General features: G+C 48.5%; 1 protein-coding gene across 1 annotated transcript in view; it reads right to left on the bottom strand.

Moving 5' to 3' along the window:
• Positions 1-314: 314 nt before the first annotated feature.
• The window catches only part of FAM117A (family with sequence similarity 117 member A), a 41,217-nt gene continuing 17,968 nt past the window's right edge, over positions 315-23,563 (bottom strand). Inside the window, exons 2-8 of the mRNA XM_090292234.1 lie at positions 16,532-16,701; positions 8,246-8,341; positions 6,580-6,690; positions 6,018-6,152; positions 4,787-4,988; positions 3,488-3,638; positions 315-714 (exon numbers count right to left, since the gene is read on the bottom strand). Of these exons, the coding sequence (XP_090148360.1) occupies positions 414-714; positions 3,488-3,638; positions 4,787-4,988; positions 6,018-6,152; positions 6,580-6,690; positions 8,246-8,341; positions 16,532-16,701 (1,166 nt within the window). The 3' untranslated portion in view covers positions 315-413. The remainder of the gene's footprint in view (positions 715-3,487; positions 3,639-4,786; positions 4,989-6,017; positions 6,153-6,579; positions 6,691-8,245; positions 8,342-16,531; positions 16,702-23,563) is intronic.

Genomic DNA, 23,563 nt, shown 5'->3' with positions numbered 1-23,563 from the left:
CTCCTCTTCTGTGTCCGTGGAGGAGAGGGAAGGAAATCTGTCATGTCCTTGCTCCGCCAATCATGGCCAGCTTGCTCCATGACAAGGGCAAGGGCCCCATGTACAGTCCTTTGGACTCACACCCAGGCGTGGAGGACCCAAGGCTTCTGGGATAGTTTTCCACCAAGTAAGAGAGGTGGCAAGAACACAGGTGTGACTTGTGAGCTGCCCAGCTGCTAGTGGAGAAGGCAGGTCCCATCCCATTTGGAGGGGACAGTGTCCATCAGAAAGAAGACCCAGGGCTTTGACACAATAAATGAAAGTGCTCGAAGGCCGAGAGGGAAGGGCTCCTTTATCCCCCACTTCAGGGGAGCCAGGGAGGGGCCTGCCACCAAGGCACTGGTCTCCATGGTAAAGTGGTGGGGGTGGGGCCCTCAGACCACCAGGGAGCTCTGGAAAAGCACGGGCTCTTCTGATGGCGGGGTGTGCTGCCATGGCTCGAATGGCAGTGAGGAGGCCTTGGAGGCCTCTGGATCCTTCCGAGGCGGTGGCCTGGGACTGGTGGGAGGAAGGGGGGACCCCGGGCTTGAGGGGCAGTTACGGAAAATGAAGCCCATGCTGGGGAAGAGGGGCTTCATCAAGCTGACGGGGCAGAAGGCCGAGCCGGTTGGGTTGAAATGGACTTTGTTCTTGTCAGGACAGGAAGTCAGGAAGGCCATGTCAGGACCTGGAGACCTGCAGGATGGAGAAAGAAACACACAGATATACATGTGTGTGTACACACATACACACACAGAGAGAAGAGATGAGAGATGTCCCAGTGTCGGGGGAGCAGAGGAGCTGGGTCTCTGTTCAAACAGGATGGTAACTTGACCAAAAAACAGTAAGTTACTGAGCAACAACCAGTCTTTATGCTGCTCAGCTCTTCATGTTTTAGAAATATGGCTAACAGGAAATCTACTATAGCTGGAAACAGGAGACACTGAAGCTAGACAGGAAGAACTTCCTGACAGTGTGATTTTAGAAGAGATTAAGGAATCTCTTAACTTGGGAGATCTCATCAGTGAACAGTGATTTGGGGGCAGACCCCTTGCCTGAAAGCAGACATCCAGGCAAGTGACTTTCTAAGGCTTTGTGCAGTCTAAAGCAGGGTTTCTCAGCCTAGCACGTCTGATATTTTGGGCTGGAAAATTCCTGGTTGGGCGGGAGGGGTCTGTCCTGTGCATTACAAGATGTTTAACAGCATCCCTGGCCCATACCCACTAGGTGCCAGTAGCACCTGACTCCCTTCCCCTCCAGCTGTGACAACAAAAAATGTCTCCTGACATTGCCCAATGTCCTCTAAGGGTAAAAGCTGTCTGCCATTGAAATGTACTGTCCTAAAGATTCTCATTCTTGAGCACATTGGAAAGGTGTGATTTTCAAAATCCTTGCTGGGAGGGAAGGGTAGCAACTGCTGTGAGACAGGCAGCCAGGCCTTATTAGGGGATCTAGGTTCTAACTTACCACATGGTCTTCTTGGTCATGGCCTGAACTGTCTCACCTTCAACATGGACAGAATCATCCCTACCCTTCTGATCACGCAGGGGAAATGAAAGGATAAAAGGGGGTTAGGTCAGAGAATTCTAGAATAAGGACTCCATATGATAAAAAAAAAAAAAAAGAAAAGAAAAGAAAAAGAAAAAGTGTGTAACTATGTTTCAAGGGTGAAACAGCCTGAGAAGCTGCTGGTCGTGAGGATTCTGGATGAGAAGACAAATGTGTAGAAAGATGGGGAATCTCTGTCACCAATGGTTCCCAGTGACTACCATTTTCTTAAGTATAATATATACACAGAAAAATGCATTTAGTGTATAGCTTAATAAGTTGGTAATCATTTTAATTGTAGATTCTAAGAATTCCAAACGCAGGAAGGAGTGAGGCATGAGGAAGAGGTGAAAGGAAGTGAAGGCCTGGGATCCAGAAGACTCCCCAGTAGCAAAGTGTCCCCTGACCAAGAGGGTTTAAAAGGATCTTATTTTATGGAGGGGTTGGGAATGGGCAAGAGACGAAATGCTCTCAGTGTGCACAGGCGCGCCTGAGGAAGGTGACCCAGAGACCAAGTGACTTTGAGATGACCCTGAACAGCTCGATTCCCCCCCTGGGAATTCCAGGCCATCTCACAGGCTAAGCAGCCAGGAAGAGGAAAACGTGGCAAAAGAACCACTAAACACAAGAACTTCCCAACAATCAAGTTGACACAATGAAGAGACCCCAATGAGCTGAGAATTTCCATCCTGGGATATCTTAGAAATAAGTGACAGATCAGATCCTGTCTTAAAGGGTTGACAGAGGGGCAGAAAGCTAGATGAGGTGACTTTAAGACCTCTTCTGACCTTGAGTCTACAACGGAATCAAGACAAGCAACCACCTAATTTCCATAAGCATTCCAGGTTGTAATTACTCAGCTGTAACATGGACTGGGGGAGAGCCCAAGAGTCCAGTCTGCTACACAATCTGGTCTTTCCCCCCACATCACCCCAGAGAACCCAGGGTTCTAGAGAGATACCAGGTGCCAGTGATGATGCAAGAAACACCGGGTGGTTATGGTTTTCCCCTTTACTCCTACTCTGGGTTATGTATGTACCTCCCACTCCTACCATGGGCTGTCCTCGCCCTTACCTGAGATACACATGGAGCCCTCGAGGTCACAAACCCTGGCCCAGCTAAATGTCCACTCATACACTGTGACTAAAATTCCTGACTACCAAGGGCACTACGGCTTCCGTGGTGGACCTGCCTTAATGAATATTGAAGCTGGAGTGGGGAGAGAGAATGAAATGAGCTCTTAGGGTGCCTATCAGAGGGGGCTGGCTGTGTGGGCACGTGGAAAGATCAGCTCTCATTTCTCTCTGCTAATAAGAGGAAATTGCAGTAATCAGCATAAGAATGGCATCTGAATCGTTCAGTTGGCTTTGGGAATATTCCATGGCCCTCTCACTTGTAAGGACTGGAATTTCTGTCTGGACATTCATGACACTTGAACCCCTGCAGGTGCAGGGTAAAGACTTGACTCACAAGCACTTAGAAACCTGTTTAGGTCCCCTTGCCCCTCCAGGGGGGACAAGACACTTCTCATCTCTGCTTGAAGAGAACTACTAATATATTCTCTCTTTCTCTCTCTCTTTGATTATGTCTAGCAAATTCTCACACCTTCCCCAGGGATGGAAAAAAATAGAAGCAACAAAGGGTTTAGGTTTCAGAGCTCTTTCCTTTCCAGCTCCTGCTGCGCTTGTGGCTGGCATGTGGGCAGAGAGCAGGTTTCTATGGAGATAACGATAAGCAAAGATTTAAGCTCTCAGAGTAGGTAATGTCAACAAGTTTGATCATGGAAAATCCGCAATACCAATAATCTAAAGTTGACAGCACCTCTGGGACGAGGTAGAGAGTCAAGACTGAAGCAGGGCCTGTCAGGTGGGACAGCAGAGGGCTAACCCCCCATCCCAGTCCCTCCCTCTGATGTACTCACGTGGCCTCTTCAAACACGCGCACCCTCTCACAGCCCTCCGGGGGCTCCCGTTTGAAGACGTAGCTGTGATTGGGCCGAGGGGAGGAGGCAAAGGCAAGGACCGGAGATTGGCTGCCATCTTCAGGGAAGGCTGGGTGGCCTGGAGAGGAGGCTGCAAACAGAACAAGGCTGAGTGAGGCCAGTGAAGCTGAAGGAAAGACCACCATCCTCAGCTCAGGCCCTGGTGTAAAGGGAAGAAGCTGGGAGACATGATAAGGTCGGGGGCAGACTGCTTGTCTATACTCTACCTTAAAAGATCTTTGAGGTAGCTTACAAAAATTCATATCCTGTTACACAGGACAAACAAACAAAACAAAAAAAACCCAGTTGAACTGATGGAAAAGTCAGGTCTAATACCAATTTATATTCCCAGGAGATAAACAGTGATTGCAACTCCGAGTCTCGGACTTAAAGGAATCCTAACTTCTGTGTGTGCCTTCTTCCAAGACCGCACTGCCCTGCCTGCCAACATACCATGGCTTCCTCCTTTCCACTGCCTTGAAAATCTATCCCTTCTTCCAGGAAGAGCTCTTGCACTGACTCAGAGAAGCAATCTTTACTCAACCCCACTCATGGGATAAAATTCCTCTTGCTTTTCACACAGCGAATGTACTTTGCCTAAGTTGCAAATATTGACTTTATCTGTATTTATCTCACATTTATTCCTTATGACTCTATGCTCTGTTTACCTCTGTGTATTGTTAGATCATGCCCTTGCCGGCCTACCTCATGGGGTTGCAGTGAGAACTGAATGAGGCAACACAGGCAACGGTGCTTTATGATGTGAGGATCATGGCCACCAGGAGGAAGGACTCATAACTCGCCTTGTTCGTGATGCGGGAGCGAACAGACGGAAGGAGCGATTTGGAGTCAGAAAGCTTGGGTTTCCTTCTGGGTCAAACCAGGTGACCATGGGCACATTGTCTTACTCTATGTCATTTACAACAACTTTGACACCATGGACACCCGAACAGACCCTAGGGTTTACCAGCTATGGGGATGGGAGAAAGCGCTTCTCTGAATCACAGTGAGGATTAAATAAAAGTATAGGTGCAGGGACTTTATGTAAATTGTAAATCAGAATCAGTATCAAGACCATTCTTATTACTGGTAAAATATGCAGAATAAAGATAACTCACAAAGATATTCTAGTTGGCTAGTAAATAAAATGCCAGGCCAGAAATTGATCAGACAAAAAAGGGAGTGGAGGTGCCCCTGCACCCCCAAGTAGGTCCTATTGCCTCGGCCTCCTCAACTTACGTTTGTCGCTGGGGATGGATGCCAGCTCCTCAACTGCACCCCGATGTTCTTCATGGCTGGTCTGGCCAGAAGGCTGGGGAGATGCCAGGGGCATGCAGGGAGAGCTGGAGAGGTTGCCAGGCTCCAGGAGGAGGAGGGGGTGATCGCAGCTGCCACTCTGGGGGGGAGCTGGGGCACGGTGCCCATCAGGGATATCAAGGATCTGCCAAGGGAAAGGGTGGGTGATGACTCTCAGGCTTGTCTCTTCATGCATGCAGAGCTGCGGGGACCCTCAGGCTCCTCCCTTTGTCCTCATTGTCATCCTCTATTCATAACACAGAGCAACAACAGGACACCATTTCCTCAAGTCACTGATTGCCCAACCCTCCCCATCCCAATCTGAGGGATACCTCCTCTTATTTCTTCCCCTAGCTCTTCGTTCTCTTCTCTCGAAGTACTTGCAGACTAATTTATAATTATATATTTATTTGATGCTTTCTCAGTGTGTCATCCCCACCAGGCTGTAAGCCTTGCAAGGACAGGGACCTTCTATGTGCCAGCCACTAGGACACCGTAACCGCTGTAGGACACTGTAGGACAAACATCCCTCCCCTCCTTTCACATTTGATGGTACTTGTACTCAGAGCTCACCAAATTGTGTGCTTGTGTTTGGGTGGGTATAAGATCCTACATCTACGCAAATTTAAAATCAACCAGCAAGTAAATCATAAACTGAGGGGTGTGCCCACAAAAATAATATTAGTACTGCCCAACTGGCATTCCCCGATTGTACTGGGTCAGTATAAAAATGTGCCTGAGACTGCAGAAAAGGTAGTAAATAATTCTGCCTGGGAGTGGGGCAGGGAAGAAGGCACTGGGCATGAAGGACGATGAATGTGTGTTACCAGGTGGAGACGGAGGGAAGGGAAGTGGTAACACAGGCAATGGGGCGGCTTCAACTGCGCACAGGCGTGACAGTGCCGATGCCAAGTATGCGGAACAGTGAGCTGGTGCTTTGGCTGAAGAATGATGCCTTGCTCATTCCGCCTTTCTGGGGCCTTCCTCTTTGCCAACCCCTGCTCCTTCTCTGTCAACTCACCACCACCAAGCCCTCCCCAGGCACAGCCACCCAGCTCTGCTGCAGCCATGGCCTGTGAGCCCCGGAGGGCAAGAGTCCTGCCCTCCCAGCCCCCAAGCCCAGACTCAGCAGGACGCTGCCTGTCAGCACCTCCAGGGCGCAGGCCCCACTCACCCGCAGCAGCTCCTCTTCACCCTGCTCCTTCACAAACACCTCCTCCAGCTCTTGGTTGAGCCCTTCCAGGCTCCTGTGTAGGCAGGGGCTGAGTCGAAGGACAGGGGACCCTGAGGAGAAGCTGGGAGGCGACGCCTGAGGAGGAAGCGAATGAAGCACTCACTGAAACCCACCAAACCCGACTGTTGCCAGCTCTGACTGGGGGTAACAATCATGTCTACAAAGCCAAAGCAAGTGAGTAAGGGAGGATTTGGGGGCAGTTACTGACTGCAATAGGTCCACTCCGTGGGGTTTTCTCCAGAATTTGGAGCTTCGAGAGGTCTGGGTGACTTTAAAGGCGCAGGAGCATCACAGCCTCAATTGTACAGGGAATGAGAGTGGAGGAGAGAGAAATTAATTCAGAACAGTAGGAAGCTCTTCCAATGCCATACACCAAGTCCAAGTTTGCACTAAAGCTTCACCTGGGCACAGTGGTTCTGCCCACGTGGCGGGCGGGCGGGTGGGTGAGTGGGGGGCATGGAAGACGACAAAGGGGAGAGGGCAGGAGGCAGGAGGAACGTACCCTAAGTGCTCCCCGCACAGCATGGTCCCCTTGGAGTGGGGAGCCCCGCTCCTTCTCTTTCCCGCTGCGGCTCAGCTTTGTCCTCTGAAGTTGTTGCTTCAACTTGGTAATCTGGTGGCCCAGAGAGGGACAGGGCAGCAGGTGAAGCAAAGCAAAAGTGCGCTGGGTCCCTCCTCCCAGGCACGGCTCCCGCCAGAGGCCCATGAAAATGCATAAAATGGAGATGGCAGTTAATCTTCCATCTCAAAATACCTCAGTCATGTTCAAAACTGTGATGACAGGTTCACCAGGCAAGCTGGATACCTAATTGACTCGATTATTTGATTTTTTCAAATCACCATGTATTCCATAGATGAATCAGTTTCCAACACAACCATTTTTTTGTCTTTCAAGATTCCTAAGGCATGGAATACTACTCTCTATTAATAGAAATTGGAAATAATGTTTTTGAATTCACTCCCCAAGTACATTCACAACTATCTCATCGACTCTGGGACCAGGAAGGATGGAAGGATATCCCCCCCATTTTAAAAGACTGCACTGAGCAAGGAGCAACCTCTACAGAAGGAATATCAGATTTTTGTCCCAACTCCCATTTCCTGTAATAATTATGGATCATCATTAACAATTTTCAACATTAACTGTCACATTTGGAATTCTGGATCTACTTGCCTCAGCTGGCAAATGCTCAAGAGATGCAGAGCTATTAAATATGGGCCTGGGAAGGGCTGGGTGGAGGGGGACAAAGGAGGAAAAATTAGGGCAACTTTAACAGCATGAACAATAAAATATTTACATTTTAAAAAATAAACAGGTGCCTAAATTAAATGGAATTCAGAGGGTAGGTCTGCTGCCCACAGCCATGAAAAAGAAGACTACTGCCAAAAAGAAAGTGCTTTTAGATTCGCTATTGGGGAGCATTCAACCATGACTCCAGGCTTAGTGCAAATAACTTGCTTCCTCTGATAATTACAAACTTTAAATACTTTGTATTTTCCACTAGCCTGAAACACTTCATATTTTTTTCTCTGCTCTTGCAACCAAGATGGCAGAAGTGACTCTCCCTGTAAAGGGGTGGAGGGTAACTCCTAGCAAGCTGTCCCCATCAGGGGCTGTGCCGCGGCATGGCACACAGAACTGGTTTGGGAGTCCTGGAATTCCAGTCTGTGGCTTTTTCTACTCAGCCTCAATGACTGGAACCCTCCTAGGAGAAAAGAAGTGCCAAAAACTGCTTGGGAGCAATAACGATCTTTTTCTTCTTTTAAAACTAAGGCTGGATGAATAGTTAAGTATAATAGTACATGTGGCTGGGGCTTTTCAGTTCCCAGGAACTCACTCCGTATCTTTCTCCAGTCTCTGAACCGCTTATCTGGATCCGCCCTCAAAATAAAATGAGAACAATGGGGGCTCCCACCCTGTGCTTGACTGCTGCAGGGCACCCGCATTCACTGGCCAAGCCCCTGCTGCTGACAAGAGGGTCTTGGCTCAAAAGGTCTGGCCACCAGGCGGCTGGGGAGCAGCTGCGAAGGAGCCATCTCATTAGGGAAAGGCTAGGTGGAGACAAGTGAGATTGGAAGTATGAGTCCACTTTGGAGCAGGTGCACCCACGGTGCTGGGGGTACACAAGGGGCAACTATTCCGGCCAGGAAGTCAAATGGGCAGTTACCTCCTTGCGGTGGTCTGTGCTGCCCCAGGACGCTGAGCGCTTGTGCATACAGGAGCTGGCCCGCTCACCTTCAAGCTCTTGCCAGGACAGGGGGGTCTGTAGGGAGAGGAACCCAGTGAGATAGAGCAGCTTGTCAGGCAGACTCAGGGGAAGCAGACACACCCTTTCCTGGTCTCGGGCAGTGGCTCTTTGAAGTCTTCTCTGTCATCTGCTCATCAGCCTCCTCAGGACGGCCAGCCTCTATTATTCTTTCAGGCTTCTCCACCTGCACGTCCTCTTTCCCAATCACCTTCCTCCAGGAAACCTTCCCCGAGGAGCCAGGAAGGCTAACCTGCTCTTTCCTCTTGTATGACTTCTACACGTGGGTGACAGGCCTAGCTCTCCCAGGTGCTCCCCAACAGTGAGCACAAGCACTGCCCTCCCTGTCACCACCAGCTCCACAAGAGCACAGGCTCAGGGACCCACTGGCATCCTCGATTCCCATACCCTCTATGTGCCTGGCACAGGCCCAGGTTTCTAATGAAAACAAGTTACTAGACAGGACTCTATTAAGGAATCATTAATTGGTAAAGCAGGAAAAAAGGTAAACAGAGACCCCCCCCCTCCCTCCATCCCTGACCAAGCAGGAGACAGTCCATGAGGTGCGGCGCCTCAGACTTGTTCTGCGATCTCCCCCAGGACACAGAGTACTGGGAGCCCTCCAGAATGTGCAGGGGAGGCGACATTTTCAGAAAGGAGGGAGCCAGAATTCCGAACTCAGCCGTGACTCCTGACCCCTCTTGGCTTTATCACAGCTCCTTCTCCTGGGTCCTGCTCTGCCCCTCATGAGCACAGGGTGGTCAGCCTGCTGGCCTCCCTCCCCTGCTGCACAGAAGACAGAGTTGGCCCAAGATGGAGGCAGGGGGAGTTCCCGAGCCCCGACCCGAGGGAGGAAGCTGTTGGCTCCAAGCACGAAGCAGCAGGACAAGATCCCTCCCCACCAACATCCCTATTTCCAACCCAAGGGAGGGGCCCAAGGGGGAATGCGCCAGTGGAACCAGTTCCTCTCTAACTTCTTTGCACAAGCTGCCAAAACCATGAGGGCCTGGGAACCGTCTCCTCCAGCAGATCTGCTGACCTCCCCTGAGAGGTTGCTGCAAACAAAAAGGGGAGGAAAAGAGAAAAAAACCCAACGTCTCAACACCCAACAGCTGCTAAGAAGAGCTCAGCAGGGGCACCGAGCGGGACTGTGTGACAGCTGCCGTGGAGAGGGGCTGCTGAGGGCCAAGGCTCCTTGGCTCTTCCTTCTCTCAGCTGCCCACTGATCAGATGGACCTCTGCCGGGCCGTGCGACCCAGCCAGGGCGAGAAAACTGCCCTGCTTGCCTTCCAGAGGCCAGCACCCCAGGGAGACCATCAGAGATCCATCCCCCCACGATTCCCTTCTTTAGGAGAAGAGCAGGCCACACACCCTTCAGGCCCAGACCCCCGAGCTCCTGAGGGGAAGCTGGCTCTGACAGTCTACGGAAACCAAGCAGCTGTCTACTTCCAAATGCCTACATGTCTCTAAACCAGAGTTGGCAGACACAACCCCAGAAAAGGCTGCTGCAGAGACTGAAAGATGAGGAGGAAGCCCACCTCTCCCACAGATCCCTCGGCCCAGCAGACGCATGAACACGTCTCCTCTCAGGGCTCCAACGCCAACCCCTAGATGATGAGCTCTGCTAATCCAAGTGCCGAGGCCCCCACTAGCCTGTTGTCCTCGGAAAGGTGGCAGAAACTATGGAGGAGAGATGACAAAGGAGAAGGTGATGAGCCCAGTCCCCTCCTCCAGGAAGATACTGTGCTCACAGGTGGGTGGCGAGAGGCAAGAACAGTCACACTCAGGCTGCAGCCGGCTCTGCTAACACCCCTGGCAAGCTCTTCAGCTGCCTTCTTTCTTGTGAGATATGAGGGGGTGGAAGGAGAAATGTAGGCTCATGCTGGAGTTTAGGACATGAAAATTCATGGCAGCAGGGATCATCTCCTGTCAATCCATTTTACGCCCTGCTCTCTCTGCTCTGCAGTATCTCCCAGCAACTACTGCCTACTCTGTAAACAGTGCCACCAAGGCCATTGCTTTGCCTCAACAGCCCACCGTGGCCATCGACATCACCATCTCCCTCCACCCCATGGTCTCTCCTCTCCATTCTCTGTCCTGCCTTTTCCTTACTCACGCACTCAATAAACAGCTACTGAATGCAAACTGTACGTCCAGTACTGTTCCGGTACTGGGGACACCACAATGCACAAAACAACAAAAATCCTCATCCCCTTTGAGTTGACATTCTAGTTGGGGACACAACTTCAACATGCTAAGTACTAAAGAGAAAAATACACAAAGAAAGGGGCTGGGAATGCTGAGGTCGGCTGGGAGGGGGGACCACTTGATTTTAAATGTCCAGAAGTCTCAATGAAAAGGTAATGTCTGAAGAAAGAATGAAGAAGGTGAGGGAGAGAGCCACGTGGACATCTGAGGTACGAGTGATCCAGATGAAAGGAGTGGCAAGTGCCAAGGCCCTGAAGCAGGAGCAAGCCTGATGTGTTTGAGAATGAAGAGGAGGTCAGTGCGGCTAGAGCATAGTGAGCCAGGTGCACGGCAGCAGAGGATGAGGTCATTAGGTATGACAGATTGAAAAATGGTCCCCCAAAGTATAAGGTCCTAATCCCTGGAACCTGTAAATGTTACCTTAGGTGGTAAAGTTTTTGTGGATATGAGTAAGGTGGAAAGAGTATCTTGGGTTATCTGAGTGGCCTTAAGTGCCATTACAAGGGTCCTTATAAGAGAGACATGGCAGGAGATTAGATACACACACACAAAAAGGCAATGTGACCATGGAGGAAGAGAGTGAAGTGACATGGCCAGAAGCCAAAGAATGCTGGCAGCCGCCAGAGGCTGGAAGATGCAAGGAACAGATCTCCTAGAATGCCTCTGGAGAAAGGGCAGCCCTTGCCAACACCTTGATCTTGTCCAGTGAAATAGAATTTGGACTTCTGGCCTCCATTACTATGAGAGAATAAATTTTTGTTGTTTTAAGTCAGCAAGTTTGAGGTGATTTGTTACAGCAGCTTCGGGTACCTAATACACTAGGTTATGCTGTGTTTGAAGCTGTTTATATTTTGACCTTGAGAATTCTTAAGACAGGCATGTGCACTAGTATGGTCTTTGGCCCCTCTAACTGAACTGGGACTGCCAAGAGTGGGGACCATGCCTTGCCCCTTATTTTCAGTGCTCCTGGGTGCACAGGCCCTTCTTCCTCTGGGTCTCATCACAAGGTCTGGGCCAAGATCTCCTTGGAGCACAGAGAAGTCACAGCTATTGAAGGCTACCCTTCAAAGAGTGACCCTTTACGGCACAACAGGGGCCAAACCATGCTACGTGACAGCACTTTAAGTAGTCATTCCAGATGATCCTTTGGAAGCAGAGTAGAGCTTGAGCTCAGCAGGCCAAAGTCATGTTTGTCAAAGAGACTTATGCACTGGAACAGATCTGTTTGAACACCCTGGCCCAGAGCGAAGAGGACCATTTACTAGCCATGGGTGGTGTCAGCCAACTGTGCAGATGATGCTCGGATTAGGCAAAACTGAATGTGGGTTAGTTAACCAAGGAAGCGTTGCCTGAATTCTGGGATCCCAGAGCGACATGTGGAAGCATAACTAGTCATGGGGATGGTGGAGAGATTTCCAAAGAGCAGCCCAATAGAACAAAAAGGCAGGGCCCAGATGGAGCTGAAAAATCCTCCCAACTACAGTCAGTTTCTCTGCCCTCAAGTAAGTTTCTACCTGAACTCTGAGCTAGGAAGAGTCCTGGCTGTGTTGTCTCCAATGACATTGGCAGGACCCAGCTGGGCACTGGAAACATAACACAGTACAGTAGTCCCTCTCTATATCGTAGCTCACTTACCACGGGATTTTTAAAAATATTATATTTAGTTATTTATTGCGGATTTTTCGCTATGTTGCAGGACTTTGCAGTACTGTATACGTATGTTGTTAAAAGTTATGTAGGTTTAAGAGTGTAGAATATGTTTAAGAATATAAGTAGTGTTTATAAAAATGTGGAAAAGGTTAATAAGGGAGTGGGAAAGGTTAATAAGGGACTGGGAACGGTTTATAAGCATGTGGGAAGGGTTTATAAAGCCTTAAAATATATATAAATACTAAAATAAATGTAAGGTTCCTACTTCGCGGATTTTCACCTATCGCAGGGGGTCTAGAACATAATACCCGCGGTAAGTGAGGGATCACTGTACATCTGTGCACAGCACAGGGCAGCGTGGGGCCTGGCCTAGTACAGATGGTCAGTAACTACGTGTTGAAATGAAATCAAGCAGGAAATCAGCCCCCTGGGACTCTGGCCAGACAGAGACAGGAAAGACTCTGAGGGGGTCTGCTGGCCAACTCTGAGAACTCTGGCTGCAGGTGGCCAAGGCGACCATCTCTGGCCGCACAGTGACTATGCAACCCTCACACTTTCCATCATGATCCCATTTCAAACATTCTGTGCTGTTGTCACACCATATGCTGAACAACTGGTCCTGCTCATCAGTTTGGAAAACAGGCGCTGTGCCCAGGCCCCCACGCCCACCAAGGAAGGCCCGTGGTGAGCAGACCGAATTGTGTGTCATCACTGAATGCTGAGGCACTGGCTTGGGAAAAGGAGGAAGACACTACACAGGTAGGGCAAGTCCCAGAAAGGGAAGTCTTCCCAAACAAAGTGTGCCACCTCTGCCTCTGGCCTTCAGGACACTCCATGAGGTTTGTCAAGGACTTGTGCTATTTTTTTCCCCAAAGAGTAAATGAGGCCTAAAGAAATAAGTCTGTCCTGGAGGCTTTCCCACCTCACCTGGAACATGCAGAGGAAGTGGGGCTGGGGGTGAGTAGAAGAGGGGGTGGTGGTGGGGGTGGGTAGGGAGGCAGAGCAGGTACCCAGGGTCCCATCTCTGCAATATGAGAACACCAGCAGGGGAACTTTGCTCAAACAGTCATTCCAGCTGTGGTGAGACCACTTCCTCCCTCCAGAAGAGTATAAGAAGACTCAAATGCTTTGCAGAGCAAGAAGGGAGAGGTGACCGCAGCCGTCATGTGGTGCCATCAGCGCCCTGGCCCAGGCTTCGCTGCTAGGAGAGGCCAGCCCAAAGCACTCAGTGGCCAGCTCTGGTTTACCAGCTGACCTGGAGGAAGGGTGGTCCAGGGAGGGGAAAACATTCAAATTGATCTGGAGAATCCTGATAGTTATCCAGATGATGGTGACTCCGCACAGAGGCCCTCCTCATCCTCCCTGGCTGGCCACTCTGTGTCCAGTCCCCACTGCACCAAGCTCTTCCTTGGACTCACCAAGCTGGTCTCCAGGGGACTTGGTCATCCCTCTCCCATTGCTCATCCTGCCTCAGAATATGCAGTCACTCCAAGCTCTCCTCCCCCAATGACCACATTCACACCTCCTCTCCTTCCTAGAACAACCAGCTTCCCAAAATCCATCTACCTCTCTTCCTCCTCTGCCCTGAATGCTAGGGTAACCCAGCTCTCCGTGTCAGGCTGTAAATTGCCTGGGGACTACCTGTGCTATATTCTCTGCCCACCTGGGCCTTAAAACACAGCTAAGCTGGGGGGGGCGGGGGGGGGGGCTGGGGCTGTTGGCAACATGACATATTTGAGAAGAGGGAGTTTTTCACTCCACCCTCTGCCTTGTGAGGAAGCCTCTGAATGCAGCATGCCTGGCTATCTCAATGGCAGATGTTTTGTGCTTGCTGCTCAGGTCTGAAATTTGCTGAAAACAACAGGGCCCTTGCTTGCTCTAGGGGGGTTCAGAGACGGTAGTTGAACACTGGCTCCCTGCCTTCACTACAAAGCAGGCCCCCAGGAATACCAAGGCTGATGTGATCTCCAAACACACTCTGGCTGCTGGCTCTGGAGTTGGGGGTGGAGGCGTGGGCGAGTGAGAGGTGCAGAGGGAAAGGTAAAAGCACAGAAGTGAGGGTCAGCCAAACACAGTGGGTGTACTATACTGGTCTGGCTGGAGGAGAAACGGTAGAAGGTGGGGTAGGGGTGGGAAGAGGCCCCCTCAGCTCAAAAGAATTAGGGCATCGATCTATTTTTAACAATCAGAAAGCTTTCAAGGACTTTGGTAGATCCCACCTCCCTACCTTTCCTCTACCCTTCCCCACACTCCCTTTATCTCCCTCATCTCCAGTCTGTTCTGGGTGATATACCCGTGCTCAGCAGGGAAACGGCAGGAGAGCCTCAGGTAATCATGGTGTAATACCAATGCGGAAGAAGGTACTTTGTGCCAGACCAGGGACTCAAGCAGAAATTTGAATAGAGCCCAAAACCTAGAAGCAGAAAATTCCCAGAAGTCCAGGCATGAAAGATGGGCAGAGTGCATATTTTGGTTTGGATGCCTACATTGATCAGAATTCTCCCACCTCCTGACTGCAGCCACAATATTGACAGGTTGCTAAGAGTTCCTCGAGGGCTGGAGCCCATCCCAGGGAAAGAGGAAAGCTGCACGGCTCGGCCTTGCCAGACCCATGCAGGCGCATCGCTGACCTCTGTCTTGCCGTGGCAAGAAGCCCAGACTGGTTATATAAAAGATCTGGCCTGCAGCTGGAACCTGAGCAGCAACACACAGCCTAGAGCCCATGCCTCTACATCCAGCTAGGGAACACCCAAGGCCAACCTTGCCTTGAGATGACGAAGAGAATGCTACCTGAGGGGTGGGATGGAGGCTTCCTAGAAGGGTGGCAGCACGAGTGACAGAGACGGGTACATGGAAGCCTGCCGTCTGACAGAAAGGGTTGCAATCATGAGCTTACACACGCAAAGCAACGTCAAGTCCTGCTCATCCAGGAAGCTCTCTTTGACTACATACATTATTTGGGCTAAACATTGTAGCCTATCCTATTCATCCTTCTCACAGGGTACAGGGAACAACAGTGCCCAGGGCTCCTGGGAAGCAGACCTGCTCTGTTTGCTACCTGGAGTGTGCTTTCCCTTCACATTCTGCTCTTTAGATCTAAAGAGGGCCATTGATTTTAATTGTAGTAAATTCTTGTAGGCTCAAGGTAGGGTATTCCCAGGAGAATTCCCCTCCTCTGAAATGTGCAAGACATTTGGCCCCATCTCATCCCTTGGCTGCCTGTTCACTGGCCTTCATGGAACTGGCATCCAGACTCAGGCCAAATCTTGTTCTCATTTCCTCATTCTTCACTTCAACATGCCAAGAACAGTACTGGGCATTCAGACTTTCACTAATAACATTTGAAAATGGATCTCATTTTAAAAAATAAAAGAAAGGGACTGATGTGATGTGTTCAGAAGGGGAGGTAGGGTACAACGAGTGTACAAAACACTTTCACATTTGGCCATCACGCCACCTATGGGCAGGCAGAACGGGCACATGCCCCCCACCCCGCTTGTAAAGGAAGAACTGGCTTGACCAATATCCCCCAGGATGCTGCTTTGCCTCTGAGCCATATCCTCCTTCCTGAGGACAACTCATTTTTCCTGAAGTTGAACAGGAATGGGTTTAAACTGCCTCAAAAGGGAGAAATTTGACTCTTAACAACCTACTGCTAAAACTGTTGAAGTTCTGAATGAGATTAAAATATATCTTTGTATAATTTGCTCAGATAAGATGTCTTTTTGCTCACACTAACATTACCTTATTCAAAAACTGACAAATGGATTGGACAATCTGAGGAGATTGCTTCCAACTTTATGATTCTTAATGAAAAGACTGTCATGAAGAAAAGGGGACCTAGGCTCCATGGGACTCCTCCAATGGGTCCATGAAATCCCAGATGGGAATGCTGGCTAGGGATCAACTCTCCTATTGCCCCAGTGATATCTATTCTGGCTCAACACACTTTTTGGCCACCTCTTCCAGTTGTCCGGGGAATGTAAACTCAATTGAATGTTGGCCCCAGTTTAATTTTAGCAAGGTAAATTCTCGTTTTTTAAAATCTAGAATAAATTCCAAAATCAACACTTGCTTACCCGCACACGAATACTCAAGCCAAACCAACAAACCCAGATTGACTTCTCTCTCCCACCAGTCAGGTGGAATGCAAACTCATTTTTGCGTAAGCTTACAAAGAAAACCAAGCTGGTAAGACATTAGATGACGAAAAGCTACATGGTGAATATGTACAGCCAAAACCCAGGACAAATAATTTCAAGAACTGAGTGTTGGTAAGTAGACCAAAGGCCTCCTCAGCCAGCCCCCTCCCCCATCCTTATCCCTTACCCAGATGGAAGAGAGCATTACCTGGGTGGCCTTGTCATTGGTACAGCAGGTGAAGGCCCCATCAGCATCTCGTGGCCACTGGCCCAGAAGGTATGAGCTGAGGATGGTGTCCAGGGAGAATGTACGTCGGACCTGGGGTGGCTGAGGCCTACACATTGGCTTTTCTGGGGCCACCGAACATGGGACGCTGGCTGGAAGAGAGCACAGCACGCTCTTTGACATCGGCATGGTGGAAAGAGACACGGAAACCAACCTTCTCTCCTCTGGGAAGCCTCACCTTAGTGCCGCCCTTCACTTGTATCCACCTCCTCCTAAAGGAATCTGAAGCTGCCCCTAAAAGCACCTACAGTCTGCGGAGAGCTCTTGGGTCTTAACCAGCTGGCTATTATCACTGGAAACAATTTACACAATTTTACTTTAGACTGGGGTGACTTTATATGCATGTCCTCCATCTTTTTCCTGTTCCTAATGAGCGATAAACTGTCAACTCTGAGATCTCCATACTGAGTTTCCTGAGAGCAGAACTGTTTCTCATCATTAGAGAGGGATCTAGAAGTGGACAAAACCAAGTTTTCCTCCATCTTTTATCTCCTGCCCTTCTCCCTCCCTCCAGCACTCACTGCAGGGCTTCAAAGCAGGGCACAAATTCAACTAACTGAGGGACTCTATACACTTCCTTCAGGAATGGTTAGCCCCAGGGAACCTAGGTGCCTGAGACTAATGACTTTCAATTATCCGGGACTGAGGTATCAATTTAGGGGAATATCCAAGTCTTCTGGTTCTCTCCTCTATCTCTAACTTCTGGCTAAATGGGACAAAAATAAAACAATTATAAATGCTAAAGCTTTCTGGGAGAAGGTAAGAGTATAGACCATTGATAACATTTAAAGGTTCTGGAATCATCTGGGTGGACCGTGTTTTCCATGACCACATTCAAAACACTCTACTGACTTAAGATCTGTAAGACTCTTTCCTTTAAACAGAGCAAATGCTTTCACATCTGTCTAATCCCTTGATAATTCATGTGTGCATTAAGCACAGCAAAAGGAACTGGGGATTGTAGATATAAGTAAACATGAAGAGTTTTACATTAAAAGACACTAACAGGTTGGCAGTTCTTCAAAAAGTTAAACATAGAATTATCGTATGATCCAGCAATTCTGCTTCTAGGTATTATATACAAAGAATTGAAAACGGGGTCTCAAAGAAACACTTGTACACTCATGTCCATAGCAGTATTATTCACAATGGATTAGAAGGTGGAAACAACCCAAGTGTTCATCGACAGATGAACGGATAAACAAAATATGGTATAAATACGCAAGAAAATATTAGTTTCAAAAAGGAATGGAATCCTGATACATGCTACAACATGGATGAAACTTCCAACACTACATTCAGTGAAATAAAAGGCACAAAAGGACAGATATTGTATGATTCCACTTAGGCAAATTCATAGAAACAGAAAGTAGAATAGAGGCTACCAGGGACTGAGGGGGAGAAGTGATTGGGGGGTTACTGTTTAATGGGCACTGAGTTTCTGCTTGGGATAATAAAAACATTCTGGAAATGGAGTGTGATGATGGTCGCACAACACTGTGAAGGTGCTTAATACCAATGAATTTTAAAAAGTAGTTAAAAGGTAAATTTTATGTTATATATATTTTACCACAGTAAAATAATAATAATAATACAATCTATGTTCTCCAAATCCATTTAAGTATTTGCATACTCATACATTTTGACATAGTTGTAATCAATATGTAATGTACCTTATGTTCTACTTTGTTCTATCCATTTCATATATCCATTTCTAAGTATCAGCAGTCTACTACTTATTATTTTTAATGACTATATAATATTCCATTAGGTGGATATACAGTAGTATGCTTAGCCATTCCCATATTACTGGGCATTTGCGGGGGGTGGGGGGGAGGGGCAGGGGCGGTGTCCTTCCCTTCCCATTTTAGATAAGTAATACTGCATGGACTTTTAGTGTCAGTTTTTATTTAATTCCTGGCATATTTTAAGTCACATGCCTCAGCATCATGTAATATGTGCTAATTTAAAACAAACTTAAAATGATTTACAATTACAATAGTAGTAAGTATGAACTGTGGAAAAGTCAAGATATACACAAATATAAACAAAAGAAAAAAAAAAAAATCCTCAACTCTCAACACCCAGAGATAATCGTTGACAATACTATGAGGATAATATACTACCTTCTAGGCCTTGCCTTCTGCATGTCTATGTGTATGCTTTAAAATAAAAAATGAAATAATACTGTATATAATCATTTTGCAATGTGTTTTGGTCTTATATCATAAACACCTTTCCGAATCAATATATACTGACCTATGACACATCCTTTTAAATGATCTTAACATTTGTTAAAACTCTTTAAAGGCCCTCCTTCAAAGGTGGTAGTCAAAGTCCTCATGTTCTAGTCCCACCTACCTGTGCATTACATTTCACTCCTCTTCAAAGCCTCTATGTCCTGGACAAACTACTCTACACACTGTTTCCCACCCATGTTCTGAGCCTTCCCTACTCTGAGGTTTGCACATGTGTCAGGCTGAAATCTCATCTGTCCAGACTAACCTCCTGCCTCCACCTCCACAGAGCCTTCTGGATCCCCTGGAAGAAATGTCTCAGGATTTTCTGATTTCCTCCAGAACTTTGTGTCCTTCTAGTACTTGTCATCCTCTCTCTTGGATCATGGGTGTTTGTAACTCCTAGATAATGAACAACCTGCAGCCAAGGACTATCTCTAATTTATCTTTGTCCCCCTCCCAGTGCCTACAGCATAGGGCTGGTGATTGGCATAAAAATCAAAAAACTCTTATTGCAGGGTAAACCTGCTTTAATATCATGGATTCTGTTTTTCTGCACATCCAAGCTCAACCTAATCCCTGGGTGTAAAGACCCCGAAACTGTTTTTCCCTTTTCCTCTCTCTCAGGCTCAGAATAGCTCAACCGCTTCCCTCCTGATCCTGCGACTTGCCACCTTGTAAGTCAATGACAGGCACACTGGGGTCAAGTCCCAACTTCACCTCCTACACTAGCTTTTCAACCACTCAACTTCCTATTCTGTGCTTAAGATCAAAAAGCAGCAATCAGATATGTCCAGAAACTTCTAACCTATGCCGGCAGCCAAGTCAGACACCAAAATGCTGTCCCCTGTGGCCCTCCTACACTGTCTTTAAGGGCCCAGTGGTGAGGTGGGGGCTCTAGAAAAGCAAGTTTACAAGATTACATGACAGAGAAGCAAAGCAACAGGTGGGAAGCAGATGAGCAAGAGACTGGTATAAAGGCCAGAACGCCACGATTCCTAACGGCTGCGTCATCACGGGGCGAAGGGAGAGAGAGAGAGGGCTGTGACTCTGGGGCTGAAAAAAAAGTGATGGGGAGAGAGATTTCTTGGAGATGCCTCTCCTAGCCCCTCAACAGAAGTTGCTACCTGTGCTCTCCTGTGTTTATATAGTATTCAAGTTTCGCCCCATCCCCATAGTTTTTTAGTGTGTTTTATTTTCTAGCTCTCAAAGGTGCTAGGGAAAGATTGGTAAGGAAACCAAGGCACAGAGAATCCCAGACTCAGACTGGACTGTCACCAGGCAAGTCAGAGACAGTTCTAGATCTAAATTCAGGCCTCCTTCCTCCAAGGGGCATGAGCTCCAGGTCCTTTTGCATGAGATACACCCTGAGGCTGCTGGGACACCTGCAGGGACACCAGCCTGGACACCTGGAGGAAGGATTGTCCCTATAGCTCCTGATGATAGGCCTGACCTAGGGGTCTGCAATGACCTTTTTTGCTTTTGGATTTTTTTTTTTTGTTGGTGGTGTTTTTAAAGATTTTATTTATTTATTTTTAGAGATGGGAAGGGACAGGGAAAGAGAGGGAGAGAAACACTGATGTGGACCTGGGCTGCAATCCAAACATGTGCCTCAACTGGGAATTGAACTGGTGACCCTTTGGTTCGGAGGCCAGCACTCAATCCACTAAGCCACACCAGCCGGGGATGGCTTTTTTTGTTTTTTGTTTTTTGTTTTTAGTAGACATCTTTGAAACCTGGGATAAAGCATTCTGCTATCTCCTGGGGACAATTAAAAAAACACCCATTTTATATCAGTTCCTGTTATCCTTCATATCCCATCCATTCATGAGCTATAGTAGGACTCCAATCTCAAGGACAGCAATCAGACGTGGTACTTTACTCCCAGTACTCACTCAGCTAAGGAGGACCCAGAATCCTGGAATTTGATGTGAGACTCCAACCACCCACTTTGGTCAACTCTGCTTTCTGGCCACCTCTGACCAAAGTTATTCACAAAAACTCTGAGGACTTCATGGGTCCTGACTTACTCCTTCATATACCAGAAAAACAACCAAACAAACAAACAAAAACAAAAACAATACATACAAAAAAAAAAAAAAAAAAAAGCGAGGGAGGCAAGGAGGAAGGGGTTAGATTAGTTAAGGACATCGGGAAAAACCAAGCACCCCAATCCAGACCCAGTGGCCTCAGACACCCTCTTCTCTGCTAGATCTGCAAGGATCTCACCACAGCTAAATTGAACTAGAGGACTTGCCTCAGTTTCTTTTCCTTAAATGAGACAGCTGGGCCTCAGCCCTATTTCTGCAGTGACCACATCCTAGTGCAGGGTGTTGGCAGGGCTCCTAGCCAGCCACAAGATGACAATGTTACCTTCTGTCTCAGAGCCCTCAGCAAGGGCCTCCCCCCTCCCAAACCTCCAAATTCTTGGCATGTCCCGGCCCCTTGGAGGAGACTATAAAATGCCAATGTTTCCTTTATGACCAGAAAATAAGGTGGAAGGGCACTTAAATAATTAAATTTTGTTAGGATAAAAAAAATCTACCACTTATTTCAAAAACCTCATCCAAAATGGTTTGGGGAGCACCTTCTAACTGATTAAGGATTAAACCAAGGTGTCAAGTTCCTTCCAAATGCAATACCAACTAAAGCCAAAATGAGACATTGACATGTTTTGTTCCATCCTCAAAGGGGCTACAGGCTGAAGCAGTGTGGCCCCCGAATATCTGGGCGCTCAGGTGGGAGAGGTCTAGTTCTGACTGCAGCTCTGCCCTCACTGTGTGCGACTTGCACCCAACACCATGCAGCCTCCCTGGGCCTGCTCTCCCACTCGGCGAGCAAGAGCAGTCGGGCCTAAATTCCCTCATAGGGATGCTGTAAGGAACAGAAGATGAGATGCAAATACGCCTTAGAGTCTTCATTAGCTAGATTAAGTCAAATCAGCTGTCACTGAATCCCTCCCCCCCATCATCATCCTTTAGGATTGAAGGTGGGGGCGAGGGAGCCTAGAAAGAGGAGACTGTCCAGAAAAGAGAGCAGAGTGAGTTCCAGCCACCACTGCCTCCTGGGAAGGTGCGCATCTGCAGAGGCAAAGCCCTTCCTTTCCTAGGGACAGTCTAACCCAGCATGGACACTGCCTTGAATAAATAGTGCAGCTGGAAATGGAACTGCCCGTAGACGTGGGCATCAGCAGCGGCGGGTTGGCACTCAAGCTGTGCTACCCTCAGTTGGAAACGTCCCCTGCGCCATCTCACAAGTGGTGCAGTGAAAATAGGAACTCGCCAGCTTATCCCTCATGGGCACACCGGAAAGATCTGGGCAGCGGGATCTGCTCTGCAACTATGTGATTATGGTTAAAGGAGAAGAAGCACTGAAAAGTCACAACAGTTGCTTGTGGTTGGAAGATGAACTGGTTTCATTTCTGGAAAGTACCCCTCTCAGATTTGGGAAATGGGGAGGGAAATAAGACAATCGACTCTCCTATCTGAGAAGAGACGCCCGTATCATGACAGGCCATGACAAAGCAGCAGGCTGCCGGGGCACTGGCTGGGTGGCTGCGGGAGGGTGGAGTGTCCTGTTTACAGCTCTGTGGGGTATTATCGGCCCATCGCATGCAGCAGCCTCCGCGGCTCAACCACCTGGTGAAGTACCCTGGCACAGGGCCAGGCCATTTCACCGTGTAGCTGATCAGTGGCGGATGCTTTGGTTCTTGGGCAACAGCAAATGGAAAAAACAAAAAACAGCACACACCGGAGATAAGAAGCCTTAGGTGCTATCTTCCAGGGCCACTTGGCCCTGTCTCCCAACTGCTGCATTTTTATGGCTTTGGGGAGAGGGGCTCTGAGTGCAGAGGACCAGCAGTCAAGTGTCTGTGCACCAGGGGAGAGTCAAAGGGAGGGGAGCACACAAACGGTAGATAAGACACTGAACCAAGAGTGGCCACGGGTGCCTGGCACACCACCGTGGACGGACCGATCTCTTCAGGAAGCAGATTTTGAGCACCCACCACAAGCCAGATCTGCGATAAGCAATGCTGATACAGGAGGAGTAAGGATAAGACGCTGCTAACAAGGTTGATCCAATCCTTAAGCACCTGAAGTTACCCCAGCCAACGTCTCTTCGGAAGGATCAGCAAACTGCCTCTGCTGTTCTCTCATATCCCTGACTGGAAATCTGCTCCAGCCTGACCACCCCAGCAACCCGCACTCCTGGTACCCAAAGGAGAATGATGACAGCTCTTAGAAGGGCAAGAAGGGGTCAGGGGAAGGAGGAAAGCAGCAGATGACACAGGAAGTGAAGTGTTTGCAGCTGCCTTGTCAACTTGGCAGAGATGGACTGTGGGGTGGAGGCTTAGCAGCTTATGAGGAGAAATCAGGCTCTGACCAAAGGGTCGTGGCTGAGCATCTAGGGGGGCTACTTCATTTATTTTACACTCATGTAGAAGAAGCCTGGGAAATAAGACAAGGCTGCAGTCCACCCATCCTCCATTAGCATGAGGCCTAGTGATCCCCAAATACCCAAGGACTAGAGAAGGAAGAAGACGAAGACAGCCAATGAGACCTAACACATGGTAAGAACTCAACAACTAGCAGGTCCAACTAACAAGTAATAAGTCACTTTCTCATGTTGGGCTTTGAAGCCCTATTAGCGCTAGTCTTCTTGTCTTCCCCCTTAAAGAGAAAATAACTCTTATTTATAACAGAAACTGTGTGTTGGG

Source organism: Furipterus horrens, unplaced genomic scaffold (assembly GCF_987537825.1).
Source record: "Furipterus horrens unplaced genomic scaffold, mFurHor1.1.pri manual_scaffold_11, whole genome shotgun sequence".
In the NCBI taxonomy this organism is placed as follows: Eukaryota; Metazoa; Chordata; class Mammalia; order Chiroptera; family Furipteridae; genus Furipterus; species Furipterus horrens.
This window is presented reverse-complemented; position numbering and strand designations above follow the sequence as displayed.